At 28.3% G+C, this 18,845-nt stretch overlaps 1 protein-coding gene across 1 annotated transcript in view; it reads right to left on the reverse strand.

Annotated features, from left to right (window-relative positions):
* LOC132920512 (two pore potassium channel protein sup-9-like) overlaps positions 1–18,845 on the reverse strand; it is a 69,735-nt gene continuing 50,890 nt past the window's right edge. The window contains exon 6 of the mRNA XM_060982960.1: positions 1–1,698. Coding sequence (XP_060838943.1) covers positions 1,210–1,698 — 489 coding nt within the window. The 3' untranslated portion in view covers positions 1–1,209. The remainder of the gene's footprint in view (positions 1,699–18,845) is intronic.

Raw genomic sequence — 18,845 nt, forward strand, 5'->3', positions numbered from 1 at the left:
TTTGAATACGAGCTATATATTATATTATAGTTATATACATCAATTTCAAAATCAATGTTTAAAACGTTTAATTTATTATAAGTAAACAAAATAATGTAACTAAATTTATTGTATCATTAATAGTATTATTTATTGTTTAATATTCGAATGTCAATGGTAATTGTATTAAAAAAATTCAAAGATATAAAAAAATGAATAACAAAATTGAAAAACGAGACCAAAATTTGAAGGAATATAATAATATGATCGTACTGACGTGTAAAGCAAAAAATGTACAATATTTAAATAAATAAAAAAAAAATTGAAATTATAATTATACACATATATACTATATAATAGACATATTATTATATAATTATTTTAATTTCGGAATCGTTCGTAATATATTATTCAAAGTCGAAAAACTATTATTATTACTTTAACATTTTTGATTAATACGTTTATGCTAACATGTAGGTAGTTATAACATAAAGAAAAAAATAAAAAAAAAAATTAGAAAGAATAATAAAAATAACTCAAAAGGACCAACAACAAAATTGTCGATACGGAATTGAGTTTGCGTTTTCTATCATGTATGTACATAATTACGTTTTATTTTCTTTAATAATATTTGTTTTAAATGTTTAATATAATGTCGTCATAATATTTTAATGTTCCTAATACAATTTTATTTTCGTTTTACACGATTGCGGTGTAACGCAGACATGGCCCCTCCCCTTTTGTGCTGCAGCTAGGTACATCAGAGTAGCCCGCCGCGATTGTTTTCGATCGTTTGATTACGATTTTCGCGTCGTCTATACGTTTCTCGATTTCATTTTTCGATTACGTGGCTGTTGCGGGTCATTATTGTTCGTCGTCTTTCAACCGAAATCGTACGTACCTACGACACCGTGAGAGATTACGCTGACGAGCGGCACGATTATACAACGCGATGTGTAGATCTGCTGTCAACTATGCTCAATCTAACTCCATAATAATTGTACGAGACGTATTTCTGTCACGTCGAACGTACAGTGTCGTGTCTTCCGATAAGACCGGAGAACGGATACGCAACCGTTACCGCGGTACCGCCGGTCGGCACGCGGTTACGGTGCTCGCGCACGGCCGCTATGCAAACGGCGTGTACGGATAACCGACGCGGTCGCAGTCGCCGGCACTGCCACCACCACCGCCGCCGCCTCCTACACCTCGGCCACTGGCGAACATACGTCAAATGGACGATCTGTGTTCGTTCTGCAGTTGCTGTTGCTGTTGCTGTTGCGTTTGAACGACGCGCTGCCGACAGCTGTACGGGTCGACCGACGTGGAGGCCACCGCACGACCATCGTAGAACGTGTCCAGCTGTATGTCCTGCGGCTCGCACCCGTCGTCGTCCTCGTCGTCGTCGTCGTCGCCGCTGCACCCGTCGTCACCGTCGTCCCGGTCGCCGCCGCTGCCGACGCCCCGCCCGGTGACGACACCGCCGCCGTAGACGGAGCCCGACGCGTACGGCGGTGAATCGCCCGAACGGTATCCGTCGTTCCTGCTCCTTGACCGCGTGCACGTGCAAGTGCACACGGACGCGTTATCGGCGGGCGAAGACGACCCTCTGCCCCGGCCCGACGCGCCCAGCACCAACGCGCTTCCCATCGGCAGGCTGGACACGGACCCGTGTGAGGTGATCACGTCTCCTTCTAGCCGGACGGCTCCTTGGGCGGCCTGCAACACGTGGACGCAAAAAATATTATTATACGACTGAGAATAGTATACAATTTGCGGTTGTCGAATAGTTTTCTATATATATATATACTGTATTATTAAAAATTAAAATATAAAGTTCTCGATTCATTGCGGTATAAACTCTAGTAATCTGTTTTACGCGTCGCTAAAGTTGACGTGTTCAGAAAGCGAAGATTTTTTAGGTAGGTAATGCTTAGCACGCATATTTCACCGGAGTTAGAAACAATTTGCAAATATTTGATTTAATATATTATTATTTTAATGATTTCTACAAAAAAAAAAAAAATGTTTTTTACTTTATGACTAATACATTTTAATATTATACAACTTCACAAATATTAAAATGTATTTTTATAAATACTATTCCTGTTTAAGTATACCAATAATTATTTTCAGTTTATTTAAAATAATATCGCTAACCGGCAACCGTCAGATCTCTACACATCTGATCTTTCATTTTAATTTTTCGTTTATTTATTAAAACAATTTTTATTTTTGTAACAATATAATACCTACAATGCAATAATAATGTTAATAAATGATTATTCATAAATAGGTACTTATTTTGGAATTATTATTTTTTTTTTTTACAATATATTTAACGTTTTAGTTTTTATGTCATAAAGTTTTTTTTATATAATATGTACAAAATATTATTTTGTTTATTAGAGTTCTTAAAACTTCCGATTCCTAATTATTATTAAGAAATGACATGCTTGCAGATAAAAAATAAACGTCGTTGTATGACGAACAATGAACATGGTTTTATACAGATTACGCCGATTGATTTCGAATTACGCACTTATAAAGCCTAATAAAAAACCTATCCAGCTTATCTTGACCCTAGGTGAACTTAACGCTTATATAAAAAAAAGTGTTCCGATTATACTTTTTTGATAATATAATAAAGTTTTTAGATCACTTTTTTTTTTAATTTTAGCGGTTACTGAGTACCAAAATTAACTGGATGGGTTAGATCATGTTTATATTATTTGCAGGCCAAGTAATAAAATGGAAAGTATTACGCATTTGGTGATTTATCATAGGTGAATATTTTTTAAGTATATATATTATTGTTCTAACTTAGATTCTTTAAATTTTTCAACAAATTATCATATCAGCGTTAAAGATTGTTTTGTTTTATCGATTTTGGAGAAATACGTATAAGCTTTACACAATCTCCAAGTATATATACGAAAATCGAAAATCGGATTTCTAGAAGCCCCAGATATTAAGATATTTTTCTCTCACTTTTGCCGAAATAATATCATTCAAATCCGTTCAGCGAATAACTCAAATAAGGATTATCTATGATTTTTATTTCATTTGCTCGTGCGAAAAATGCAAACGATACAGCTGCTCTTCTCAAGTCATTTTTCCGTGAACAGAATCGTCTATTTTTAAGGCACGACACCGAAAATGTTTGTTGGGTTAGCTTTGAAGATTTGTGTTTACACCAGTAAAGCAGTGTGACGTCACATCAGGGATATTTGGCACACAGGTGATAATTTTTTTTCATGCTTCCTCCCGACTTTGCAACTGACTATGTCAATATGTATTATCATTACGATGATAAAAAATAATTTCTCTTGCTCACAATGCCGTACAATTTAATCGCCCGGGTGACTAACCTCCCTCCAACTAACCCTAGGCCAGTTTCTAAATACATCCTAATTGTGCCTACCTGCCAAAAATTTCTTCCAAATAGCTGTATACACACGCATCGATAACCAGAGTAATTATTTAGACACTTATGTAATAATCTGATTCACTTTTTTCACACGAGAATTTATTACTGCGTATATAGATGGTAGTTAATAATCCTAATATATAAATATATTTTTTCATTGTATATTTCTACCTGACCGGGTTGGTAGGTGTACGCTGTTATACACACAGAGGGTGGAGTTGCGTAATCCATGGTTCGTCGTCTAAAATGCGCACGCCAAAGTCGACGCACAACTTCGCGCCGAGCCATCCCGCTAATTAAATGTCACACGTGACGTTCACGTGTATAAAACACGTAACACACACATACACATATATTTGTATGGTATATTATACACGACATAAAATCGGTGTACGTGGTGTATGAAACAATGATGGATGTGAATTTCGATCAACTAAAAACTACACTTTACTTTAATAAATTTCAGTTGGCCTACTATGCGATTAAGATTTTTTTTAAAAACTACCTATAAAATAATGTTCAAATAATGCTATAACTCAAATAACTAATAAGTTATCATTATATTTTCTGTTCAGATTCGATTGTTTGGTTATTTGGTATTTTTTTTTCAATTTATAATAACAAACTTCTTTATACTACATCAATGGAATACTGTATATTTATCATATTATTAGGTACACCTATAATAATTAATATTATGCAGTTATTAACATTCGGTTTTGTACGGAGTAATATTTAGGCAAAATAGGTACATCGACGTTTAGGAGAACATTTTGAAGTATTTTATTGACTCCATATTTGGTATTATAATTTATGATACATTTTGTAGTATATTGTTATGATTATAATAATAATAGTAATATATATCTGTTCGGCTGTACTAATTACTTGTTTTACTACGAGATAGCTGAGGTAGGTATTCATAATCATATTGGAATTGTAAACTATGATTATTAACTTTAAAGAAAATTACTAAGTGGTTGCTATTCAATAGGATTACGGATTTTTAATTTTCATCAACGATGAGCAAAAATAGTACAAATGGACGTATTTTAATATTTTTTACATAATATTATATTGTAAACGATATTTTTTTATTCCTGTTTCTGTGTCATATATATTATTTTATCGATATAGATGATACCAATAACAAAATGTTTGAAAATGGTAATATAATTAAAAAAAAAACCCCACATGTTATGTCGTTATATTATAATAATAAATTGTAAGTTAGTGTTTCCCGTATGCGATAAAACAATCTAAATATTGTTGTTTTCTCATTATTTGAAAAATATACGAATATGCTTTATAGGGCTAATATTATTTATGTGAAATAAGGCAGAAATCGTTATAAGTAATTTCGTATATATTATAAAATATAAATAATATAATAATATAGGTCATAAAATATACATAATATATGCTTTTTTAAACATCATATTTCGGCCAAGTTTAAATTAAAAATATTTATAATTTTTTTTTGTTTAGTATGCATCTATTTTTGATATTTTTTAATAGGTATATAAGTAATTTATGAGAAAGTTTATATTTCAGTTTTAAGTGTTAACGCAGAGCATTAATTTTTCAATCAACATAAAAAAAAACAAATGTCTATATGACTACTTCTAGCTTAAAAAGAATCAAAGTAATACTATGAATAAAATATGCAATTATATAAGCAGTATTCATTTTTGAGTTACACAAAAAAAAAACAAAATTGGTTTTGCGTAGAAAATTCCATTTATCTTTATTTTTTCCCCAATTATTTTGAGAAATACTGCAAATTTTCAATTTTGACTATCGATAACCACTATTAAGATCCAGTTTTCTACTAGAAACCACACTTGAAATAGTATATTATTCATGTACGACAGGCTAAACGTGACTAGGCAGAATAATATAAAATTATTATCGTATACGAAACGATTATCATAGTATTATCAAATGTATTTGTGTATGCGTTATTATTATTTAATAATAATACGGCAATTATTCTGTGATATTACTAAGCCTTTCGGGCAATTACAGTCTTATACCGTAAGATTTGGGAGCATTATTCCCCATTTTCCCTAATAATAATTATTATTATCGCCCCCTGCGAAAACCGTTCTCGCATTCCGTATATAATGTATTATATATTATGTATTACCTACCTATAATATAACTCATGGGTGTACGCGTGTGGCTGTTCTGTGTATAATATGTTAACGGTACATTATTGTTTCGGGATTCTTTGAGCGGCGTGCAGTGCTATAATACGCAATATGTATTAGGTACATAATATAATATGCGTAGAGTTGTTTTCTATTTCTTATAATATTCTTCACATTATAATATTATATACGAACCCCGTGCTCACGCGTGCCATACACGCAATTTATTTTCTTCCGTAGATACTATACAACATATCATATGTATATTATATACATACTACAGTAATATGGTATAATATAAAATGCCATAGCGCCAATGAGAAATCGCTTATATCGCTGGGGCGTCCGAATTTTCGTTCGATTGAACAACAACAACGACAACGAACTCCCCTCGTCCAATCGCCCTTAAAATCCCTGAACTATAACATTCGTGCGTACCTTATACAATGTGTTTATATACAATATTATCATGATATATAGCAAAGAAATATGTGCACAACAGTGCGTACAACGTATAATTATGATAAACGACCTATTTATGACTAAACAGTCTTACATAAAACCTTAAATTAAAAAAAAAATAATGTAAATTTCGTCTTGTCTTAAATTGATGAGATAAAGTCATAATTACTTGAGTCAGAGTATAAGACATGTGAATATAACCCATTTCTTCCTTACACCAAATTACCAACTCTAAGATGCGACTCTTGCGAGAGAATTCTTACGATCAACCAAATTATAACTAAATGCCTAAAATACATCACATCATGGTGAACTTAATGGTAAAATTTACTTATCTAATAAAATATTAAAATAGATATATTTTTTTCATGATAATACTTTTAAGACAACAATTATAAATAATTGTAAATCATGTTATTTTGTCCTAATTGAAATTTAAAATACCTGTATTTTATTTAAAAGTAAGTGAATAACTATCACTGTTAAGACCATAATAGATAATATTAAATTAAATCTAAAATAACATACTTGCATTATTCCCATATAAGTATAAAAATGAGATGATTAACTGCTTAAGTTCCTACACTAATTTAAAAATTAAACGACGAGTAAGTTTCTATACAACGATCGGTAATCTATATAATTATATAATACGAATAAAGTATGAATTAGGTATAATGATAACGGAATTGAGTAACTGAGCTCGTTTCAACCACTATGGTTATTATGAATGATAGTGCACCTTTAGATATTAAATCAAATACAATAAGTCAATACATAATCATTTTAAGTATTTAGGGTTCCAAAACAAATTACCTAAATAAAATTTAATGTCTTAAAAAAAAATGTTTGATGATCTTATATTTATATAATATATTACAATAATTTTTTTATTGTTAAAAATAAATTTGGCTTTTAGTTTTTTTTATGATTATATATTTTATCATTTATATTATTAATGTATTATAATAATTTATCAGTTATCATAATAATATATATATATAACTGATCTAAATCATAATTTCGACACAACGAATTGAATTTATTTTTATTTTATAATACCTTAACATCCGCGTAAAAGCATACATACGCAATAATTTTTTTCACTGTGTAGAAACTACTAACTATTTTTTTTAACTGTTATGTCTCGTATAAGAACTTACGTTCACCTAATAAATTAGTTTTAAGTTAATTTCGTAAGAGGCGATGTAGTGTCTCAATTTCGATAAGAGGGTCGACGGGATATAATCCAATTACCTACCATCACCGATATTATAAATTGGAACATCGATAAATTTTATCTTATATATAGATATTCGATTATCGATTTCATATAATATAAGCATGAGAAAATAAGGGAAAACTATAATATCGTTTTTCTGTCGTTGTGTATTATATTGGTATTGTATTTCGGAGGTGATTTGAAATTATTTTATTTTATTGAAATCTGGAATAGAAATTTGAGTAGCTAATAAATAATAAAAAATAAAATACGAGCAGAAACTTATCATGTATATCCAAGCAAACATCATCTCTTCAAAATACAGCCAATGTGTACAGTGTATGCATGTTATAAAAATGGTAGACAACTTTCAAGAAAATAATCTGTCAAATAATGAATTACCAACGCCGGTTCCAATAAACTGAAATTGCCTCCGAAAACTCCCGGAGGCAATTCTAGTAAAATAAATCCAACCTACCAAGATTTAAGAGGCGATTCGGGTGCACCAGATTATTTTGATTTGACAAAAATAATCTTTATGGTCACATTTTTCTCTTTTGGCACTGGACTGCAAAAACAATATTCATCTTTGCGCCAAATGTACTTTTATTTTTGACATCTCGTTTCGCAAAGATCTGTAGAGAAAATCGTCTCATCCCTAGTCAACCTCTGCATATTATAATACACCACATATTAGCATTTCGCACATCGCACATTAGGATTTTTTTTAATAGGAGTATACAATATTCATTCTACATTTATTAAAAATTAAAAATAACAAACAATAATAATCGACTCAGTTCATTGATTATGATAGTTAATACGATTTTTCGTGGAAAGACGGCATTTCTAGGGAAGTGGGATTAGAACCCTAGAACCCTATCGCTAAGTACGGCACTGAGAGTGACTACATACGTATAATAATACTATGTTATAATATGTTATAATATGTATATCGTCATCTCCACTCATGTAAAAGTTTATAATTATATATTATTACGTACCCTATCTCCGAGACGCAGCGCATCATGGCACAATGTTTGGTACATAATCAAAATTATATCGTACATAATATTCGTATATATACGTATTCGCATATCATGTATGTACCTAAATCGTACAATACGATGTATAATATTATGTACGTGTGCGGCGGCACCGCGAGCGTGTTTGTTCCGAGGACTCGCGCGTTTGTTTTTTTTTGCCCGTAAGGAGATAACGCGAAGTTCGAGTAACAGACGTAGTGGCGGTGAAGTGGAATAACGTATATAATAATATTATGTATAATGTATATTATCATAACATGAGTGTATTATAATATGGTTAAAACGTATATCATTATATGTACATTAGGTACCTATATAATATTATATAGTGTGATCCATCATTATCAAACGGCCGTACTCATTTCCCAAGTAAATGTTTGTATTTTTATATATTGATATGGTTTAATTTATAAATTTATAATACTATACACAAAAAGTTTTTTTTAATTTATAAGTATTTAATGTTTGGACGAGTGCAGTAAAATGATAATATGCACTTTGCAAAAGTTTTCAACTATTTTTATCAGTATATCCAAAAATTGAAAGTTTTTATAAATTATAATTTTTTTTTACATCTAATGTTAATAAACAATTGAACATTTTTAGAAAGGGATTCCGCTTCCGATTATAAAATTAAAAATATAGGTTGTTTAAAAAAAAAAATTAATTTAAAGTAGTAAAAATTAGTGTTAGTAAAAGTAATTGCATCACTATCAAAAAGTTAATAATTTTTTTCGACAACATTTAAGGTTTATGACTGTTTTAGTGTTATTATTTTTTTTATATTTTACGCCATTGATGTTTCATATCAGAAATTAAATTGGTCAAAAATTAAATTACGATTGACTGTTTTTTTATTATTATATTATATAAATAAGTTAGAATTATTTAGTATTTAGTATAAAATGTACGTATTATTAGTATATGATATATAGTTAAGCATCAGTTTTCATTTAATTCAAAATAATGAATTTTACCCCTAAATATAGAATTTACTGAATTTAATTTCAGATTTTTTTTCAGATTTTAAACACTTTAAACTTTATGAAAACATTTGTTTGCAGTATAAGAAACTTAGTGTAGCCATAAAAATCCCGTTGTTGTATGAAGGCAGACCAACGAATAGGGTGTTGTGGGACTAATAGTATAATTTATTCTTCGTGTATGGCATATACGAATAATATATGGAACCAAAGGGTTATAAAAACACCAAACATACATAAAACACGATAATGTCGCGTCCACCGTTAACCATCCTGTATATAAACAATAATCCGGTCACGTGGCGGTGGAATCGCGCATCCCACCCGCGGCGATTTTTGCGAGTGCACTAGACTACGACGACAACGACGACGACGACAATAATATATTTCACAACGATAATATATTATAACACACATATACACGGAAACTCATACATACACTGAATATATATTATAAATTAGGGTACAACATACTTACGGAGTGATTCGTTTGTTGTAAACCAGGTAATATTTATTTAGAGATACAATAGGTACACAATAAAATTATAATTTTATTTTTATTTAAAAATGTAAAAATATCGTCATTTACACAAAAAAAATCATCTTATCTGTATAATTTACGGTTTTTTAAGTGTTGGTTCCTTGATTCAACTAAAAAAGTATAATTTTCTCCTATGTTCTATCGCCTATTTTCATTGTAGAATTAATGAATTAATAAATAAGACCTCTTATAGATCATATTTTATAAAATACTTTCTATGCGATTAATAATTTATAATATGACACTATCATTCGAAATGTAAATTCTTATTATGACGAGTGCTTGGCAAAAAAAATATTTCTCAAAATAAAATTAGATATTCACTTTAAAATTAGTGTCTGTAGATCATTAAAAGTTTATTTTTTAAACGCGTTTTAATCGTATGTTCTGAGTAATTTGATTTTAGCACTTGAGAGTTTTTAGCGTGTTAAAGATGACATATTGGTCTACACATTTTTTTAATTATTTTTAACTCATTAGTATTTTGTTTTATGTTCTTGTACTTGCATTTTCCATTTTATAACAACACAATATGACAACTTAAAGATAAGCGCGAGAATCGTCCTGTATAATATTTTCGCATGTGTGTGTATGTATGCGTGTGCGGCAGTACTCGTATTCCGCTCGCCACGAGATTTGTGCTCGTGTGCCGGACGAAGGGTTGCGTTTCATGAAAAACGGGGTTTGACGAGGAAATCTGGCAAGCTGCACTGCAACTGGGGCTTACGTCGTCGGAGCTTCTGTTTTTGTCCTCTGCCGATTAATACGACTCGGACCCGTCAAATTCACGTCTCGAAACGACGACGCTTTTGTCCGCGGCGCCGAGTATGCCCCGCTGAGTGATGTATATAATACGTATATTACGTGTATATACCCAGTATATTATACGAAACCGTATACAGAAAATCTGTCGTATTATACGGACGGGTCGAATGCTAAGTAGAAATGCGACGAGTATAATATTATATCGTTTTAAATATTTGACTCAGATTTGTGGAAAATACTTTTAAAAAGTATTTGGACTAAAAATTCGAATGCTTATGAAAAATATTATTTTGAATACTTTATCAAAATATTTATTCAAATACTATTAAAATATTATTTTTTTAGTATTAAAAAAAATGAAGCTAAGAAAATTTGAAATTTTAGTCAATGAAAAAATATATTGTATTTTTATAATAATTATAATATAATAATAAAACAAAAAATTGTATGATTTACAAAATAAAAATTTGTATTTAACTATATTAAATACTAAGTTATTTTGCATAGCGATTTTACATGAAAAATAAAATAATGCGAGTGAATTTTAAGTGTCTTAAACCACGTTAAATTTAAACTATACATATTTTATTATTTTTAATATAGTAATTTAAGTTGTATGGACCAAATTTAAAATTATATATTATTATATGCTGTTTGATAGGTTTTGAGTGTGTCACTATGAAGAAAATTATATTTATAAATTTACGATTATTTGTTTTTGAGTAACTTCAAAAAAAGAAAATAGTACATAATTTTTTTGTTTTCTCGATTATTTTGGAAACTAGTTAAAATTTTAACTATGAAATCATTAAAGTGCAAACTAGATTCAATTTTTTATCATAAATCACCCTCGAAATTGAAGATTGAAGTATTTTTTCAACTACCTATTTATTGTGCATATACATAAGAAGATAGGAAAGTTAGTATCGTTCAGTTGTACATTAGGTGTTGAGCGAGTAATGATGTTAAATTTGAATTTAATGATACACTATTGCATGTAAAAAACTTTTCTGAACGGAGACGATCTGTCAGCCTATATCTTTAAGTACATTTCATGATATATTTTTTGATATTTTCTATTAATGTAATTTATTTTACTATTAGTATTTCGCAGTAGGTAGATCCAAGTATTGTCAAGAACATTACATTTATTATATAATTAATATATAAACCTTAGTGATAAAAATTTAATATATTTTAATTTTTTTATTATAAAATACTTGTAGGTTGTCAATGTTTGTGATTTTGGTGAATTTTATAAAAATTTAAACTCAAAATGCATAGAAAAAAAATATGCACATTTTTTGTAATATATTGTATTAAATCTTCAAGAATTTTTGACCCAACATTAATTTTTTGTCGGTATTTTAGGAAAAAAATTAAAAAATTTGAAAATTGCTCATAATAGGTACCTATAAATAGCTCAAAAAAATCAAAATATTTTCAAAATTATACTATGTATAGAAAATGTTAATTCATAAACACTTTGTAAAAATTTAATGTACCTCAGTTTAAATTCCAATAAGATAACAAAAATCAAGAGGAGTCAAAAAATCTTCATGAAGAATATTGAATTTCAAATAGTCATACAAAATTAATTTGACTTAACAGTTGAAATTTTTGTTGAAAATCAAAGCATTTTTATTACCTTGAAAGGCCATGATCGAAAAAAAATGCACATCATTTTAAAATCAATACATTCATCGCTTTATTCAGAATCTAAAATATTCGTGTTTCATAAGCCAACAAATACCTGTGCGATTCCATTTTTAAAATGAAAATTTTTAAAAATTGACACACATAAACATTGCTTTTTATTAATATGGATTAAAATAAAACAATTTAAATTAATATTATAAAAGAATTTTGAATTAAGTATTTGAAATACTTTCAAAAATATTTAGAATTCATCATTTAATACTTTTATGAAACAGTCTTCTAAAAGTATTCGGACTACTGCCAAGACTGATATTCATTAAACGTATATAAATTAAGTGGGTAAATCGTACCATATCGTTAACGCGTTAAAGACGATATTATTTCAGACGGAAACGAAATTTACTGGCAATTCATCGATATATAACAACAAAGACTGACGCTGTCAGACGAATTCAGAATTGTATTATTATATAGCAATCCCGGGCCTAAACGCATATCTCTTATATATTACGAAATTTGTTACATTAATTGTTTTCTTTGAACGCCGACGTGAAATAAATCTCAACAATAGTGTAAATATTAATAACTCAATCTAAAAATAATATATCTGTTAAATTAATTGCAATATAAATGTACTAAAATTGCGAATTAAAAAGTAATTTAAACGTAGTGAGCTCTGCAGTGGTCTAGAACAAGGAATCACGATCTTTTGAAATAATTAACTCGCAGTTTATCGATCATCGATTGATAGCATCGCATATCTTTTCTTATAATTTATTTAAAAGCAGAAAATGTATACGCCTAAACGGCGTTGTAGTGAATAATGCTTGTCAACATATTATTATATGCTATTTCAATTAAAATGGCTTATTTTCTAAATAAAATAAATAATTTTTTGGATCTAATTTTAAAATATTTGTTTTTGTCTTTCCATAGTATGATGACCTAGTTAATTCTTTAAATTATTTTGTATGCGGATTAATTATTAAAGTAATGGGTATCTTTTATCATCACAATTTTTATGTTTACATATTTAGACAAAACTATTTATGATGTAATTTTTAAATATGTATTGAAAAGTAAAAATAACGCATTTATTAAAAAACGAGCTGCAAAATTTAAAAACAGTACCTACGTTTCTATTGACACAAGACTATTACATTTAAGGCTATCAAACTATTGGTAATGTATGAAACATGTATTTTTTAATACGTATATGTTCTGCCATCTTAACTAGAAAATTGTTTGTCAAAATGGCTTATCGCCAGAAAAACAATTTACTTGCCAAAATATCCTAGAACTATGATTATTAGTAAATTTATAGGCCTACTCGCTATTAGTTTTTATTAGTTTAGTAGCAAAACTTGCATGGATAAATGTACGTCGAAAAACCTTTACTTTCATTAACGCGTGTGTTTCAATAGATATTCATGAAGGTTTGTAATATTATATATAATTACAGGTTTTTGTTATCATTGCTTTATAGTTTATACCTATGAAGTAAATGTTATTGTATTAATCTTAAATTTGTCCAACTCTTCGGTATCTAAAATATTTTCGATTCGTCGTGAAATTTTAATTGAATATATTCTTAGCCACATTATATCAAAATCGGAAGTAATATACTATTAAAAAGTAGTTTGGTCTATTTTCATTTATGTTACTAAATACTCGTATACTTCATCGTATATTATAGCTTTGCTATCGGAATTCAATTAGTCTGCACCACGGTTATCAAATAACCGTGTCTGCACTCTGCAACGAGTGTTTAATTTTTGTTTGTTATTTTACTTAATACTTATAAAGTTTTAACAGTTGTACGGGTATAGTATATAAAATAAGTGCTCTAAAACTCTCATACAGGTCAGGTCTTTATGTATCGAATGGGAATTTGACATTAATGTTATTTTGAACACGTTATTTTCGTAATTGTCCACTGTTATTTTTTTATTTATTTTAGTAAATCACAACAATACACTGAAAAGGAACTAAACAGTAACATTTATAGCAAGCCCGTTATGAACAAAATTTAATTCGTGGCGATTCAGAAAACAATATTACTACAGAGACTCCATGTTTTGAAAGTCTGAAATATAGACTATATAATATATATAATATTATGTATTACACTGGACTCCGGATCTCCGATCAAAATCACTTTTATAACACAACGGTTGCTTTTAAAATGTAATCACATCTACCCTAGTAGTTGTCTAGTGTATTTGTATTATTATATAATATGAATAACGTCCTTTCTTTTTTCTTCATATGTAATACGAAGATTCGAATTACTTCCCGAAAAATTTGAGTTAGTCAAATCAAAATGGTTCGGTTTTTTTTATCCCCTCTTGACTTTGAGTTATCGCGAGACAGACTGTATTACTTATTAAAACGGACAACTTGACACTGTAGTATTTTACGAGATCATCTCTCGTGCGCCCGCTTTATTATTGCCATATCCACATCTCGTTATCATGTTTATCGGGCGGGACATCTGACAATGAGAATAATATACCCATAGATCTGGTGAAGTTTTTGACAATATGCGTTACCAGTCGCGTTACTTCATCGTCTTGATTATCTTTACTATTAAAGTAAATAATGAGTATACTTAAATAATTTATTCTGTACGGAAGAACTGAAAATCTGATTAGTGAAAAAAACACAATTTTCTAGTGTAGCTGTTTTAAAAAAATTAAGCACACGTTTATTGTAAAATGTATAGTTAATAATTCATTCAATTTTGAATTTATTGTCTACATTTTTGTACATCATCATGCTCAGAAAATTATATTTAGTTAAGTTATTATTAAAACTTTAGTTAAATTAGTTATTTTAGATTAATAATTACAACAGTTATTTAATAAATAAAATATATCAAATATTTATTAAATATTATGTTTTGACATATTTTATTTTAAACGATTCAACTGCAAATCATTGTAAAAAATAAATAAAGTATGTATAATAATATTAACTCTGTGTGATATAATAAATTTAAAATACATTAAGCATGATGGTAATACACTTAAAAACTTTTGTATTTAACTCATCTGCAATAAGAATAGTTTGATGAATAGTTATAAATGTGGCATATAAATTATTCTATTTGATAATATATCTTTTGTTAAATTAAATATTTTAATTGGATTATTTAGGTAAAACGAATATTTCATTCGAATTACTTTGAAAGCCTTACTATATTTTAGCCAACATACTTTGAGTCAGTTTTCCTTGATATTGTCAATTAAACGTTTCATTAATACATTATACAAGCTAATAATACATTTGTGTATGTAATATTTATATTATATATTATATTATTTTAGAAAAATAAATATATATAATAATTGAAATAGTGCAAATGTATCGTTTATTTGACCTACATATTATTATACATACTTACTTATAAGTAAAAAATAAAATTGTTTGCTATTGAATGAGTTTGAAGTTGTTATTATATTTAGCCTATATATATAGAATATTATTATATAATATGCAAAAGATAGATCGTTGATCATATCGATATTTGTTTTGTTTATATTGTTATTGTATATAATATTATTATATATACGTATAATGACTTTACTGTGTATTATAATATACTCATCGTATTTGTAAATACGTTCCTATTACTTTGCAGTATAATATATTAAAACCCTAATGCCTATAATCTACAGAGTAGTCCACATTGTCGCACAATTGATTTTATAAATTAGACATTGTTATTGTAATAGTAGGTACCTACTAAAACATAAAACATATATATATATATATATATATATATATATATATATATATATATATATATATATACATATATACATATACATATACATATATAGATATATAGATATCGTCGCGCCGACAATGACTTATTTAAAGCGTTTGACTTCGATGCGCAGTATCATATTACATTATTATTAGGTATTATAATTATATGTGAGTAAAAGCGTTACACTGTCGTGTGTATAATATATATTTATATATAAATATGCACATAAATATTATACGAAATCGCGACAGTCATAATATAATTCTACCTATATGTATTCCATGTGTTCCACGACCGCAACCATTTTGTAATATTGTTGTTATTATTATTATTATTATCATTATCATCATCATTATATTATTATATTGTGTATTGCGGAGTTGTCGTACTGCACAAGCGCGTGTCTTTCTCAATGGAGTAGCGAAATCGATTTTTCATTTCATTATGCTAAACGCGCTAATCGCATAAATGCACCTACCTAATGTATAATATACATATTATAACAGTTACGTGTACAACCTCAACCCAGTGCTGAACGTTTATCCGTATCGCACTCCTTGTATGTATAGCTTTTAATAGCACACTGTAAAACTACATGACGTGATCTGTTAATATGAATATATGCTCATTATTTTGTTTATTTTAAGGTTTCTACTTTATTTATTAAATTTTCATATTTAAAATAATGAATGGCATGCTGACCTAATTTAAATGACGACGTCTTACAAACAAAATAATAAACTCATAAAAAAAAAAAATTAATAATAAAAACAATTTTTGTTTCTCTAATATTTACTGGTTCCACTTATGCTGTAGATAATGAGATTAATGACTTACTTGTATCCGTATAATATTCAGATAAAGCTTTCACAACGCCAAAATTAAAACTAACGATGCAAACAACCACAGTCATAATATAAATAACAAGAATAATCACATAGATACAAAACGTTCCAAATATAAACTCCCTATTATATAAAAAAAAAATTCATATTAATTAGGTAATATAATATATAATATTTTTGGGAAAAAGCGAATAAATCAAACATCGAATATTGGAGCTTAAGTCAATTCTTATACAACAATATAAAACAAATTTTGTTTATTATAAGAACAAAAAACAAATATTTTCTTATCATTCAACTCATAACTAATAATTAATTATTAATGTACTGTATCACAATCAATCGGCGAATGATCTGAAAAAATTCCAACAATAAATATTATATTCCAAGTTTCTTGAAAAATAACAAATATTTTCAGATATCTTCGACCTGTCTAATTTGCTCTGAAGACATTCACCAAATATACCACCCTATCTCACTCTTGAATACATTATGCAAACTATTGGAGAAAAATGTCAATATACGTCTAACGTGGTTCCTGGAGTAAACTTATTACTTTCCAATCGAACACTGCAGATTCTGTAAAAATAAAGATGCTTATAACTGCCTATAAAATATATACAAAAATAAAAATTATAATTTTTCCGTGAATAAATTTTTCGATTTGATCAGTCGACAGTCTTAGTATTATATTAAAAGCATACAACTACTTCAAAAACCATTTATTACAAAACAAATTGAACCATGTCCTTGGCCATAACCACATATTAAAATTTGTATACAACTTTCTAAAACTTGAACTTTTAAGTGAGTCTGTCTATCCTTATCAAATCTTTGTGCAGATAAGCGGAGTGCCACAGGGCCTAACAATTTAAGTTACTTGATTTCTTATTGCCATAAACAATGTATTATACATTTTATATTCAATTTAATTTTAAAAGATTTTTATTGTTACGAATTGACATATATAATACATTCAGTATATTTGTTACTTAAAAAAGTTATTTTATTCTTTTAAGCTATTGCTTGTGAGTATAATACTGTATTATAAAAACACAAAATAGAGTATATCACGATAAGTGAGTTCAAATTTAAATAAACATAATCTTTTATTTTATTACATTATTTAACAAATAGTACCTAATTATAGTACATAACATATTATTATAATTAAAAATATCGCTTAATGTGTTTAATCCAGTTAATATGCTGATGATTTAAACCTTGACTGATTTAAACAGCATAGCAGTTACAAAATAATAATAGTCAAAACTCGATATTATAGATTGTTGTTAATAATTATACAATATTTTTTTAACATTTGGTTTTACATTTGTTACTTGAAAAATCTTAACACGTATTTTTCGCCCGAAACGCATACTTGCAGAACCAACAAACATTATAGGTAATCGGCGATTACCAGCAAAGTTAGAGTAACACAATAACAATTCTGGGTATCTATTACATTTGACAAAAAATTACCATGATCGTTAAAATATATCAATCAATCACTTAGAAAATTAAATTTGTCCAAGGATTACTATTCATAGTATAAACATTTTAATAACTGAAAACTACTTATTCGAGACTTTTAAAATCTTTGATTAGGTACATAAAAAATTTCAAAAAAATTATCTTCCAAATTATTTAAAATAAAAACGGAGGTTTTCATTTGAAAAATAAAAATGTGTATTGGCAGACACATATTATATAGTACAAGAAATCTCAAAAAATTTAATATATAGTATATAAAGTATATTTAAAAATTCCAAAATCAGAATATGAATAAAGTTAATTTTAAATGAAAAATGGGAATGAGCCTGTTTGGTGAATCACCTTGTGTACGTTTATATATTCATATATATATATATAATATACATATGTATACATCTATGCCCACGTCATACACTTATGTATGTGTGTATAATATTAATTTTAATAATACCGTCCTCTTACGGATGTCATATGAAATGGGACACACCCGC

This window comes from Rhopalosiphum padi, chromosome 2 (assembly GCF_020882245.1).
Source record: "Rhopalosiphum padi isolate XX-2018 chromosome 2, ASM2088224v1, whole genome shotgun sequence".
NCBI lineage: Eukaryota > Metazoa > Arthropoda > Insecta > Hemiptera > Aphididae > Rhopalosiphum > Rhopalosiphum padi.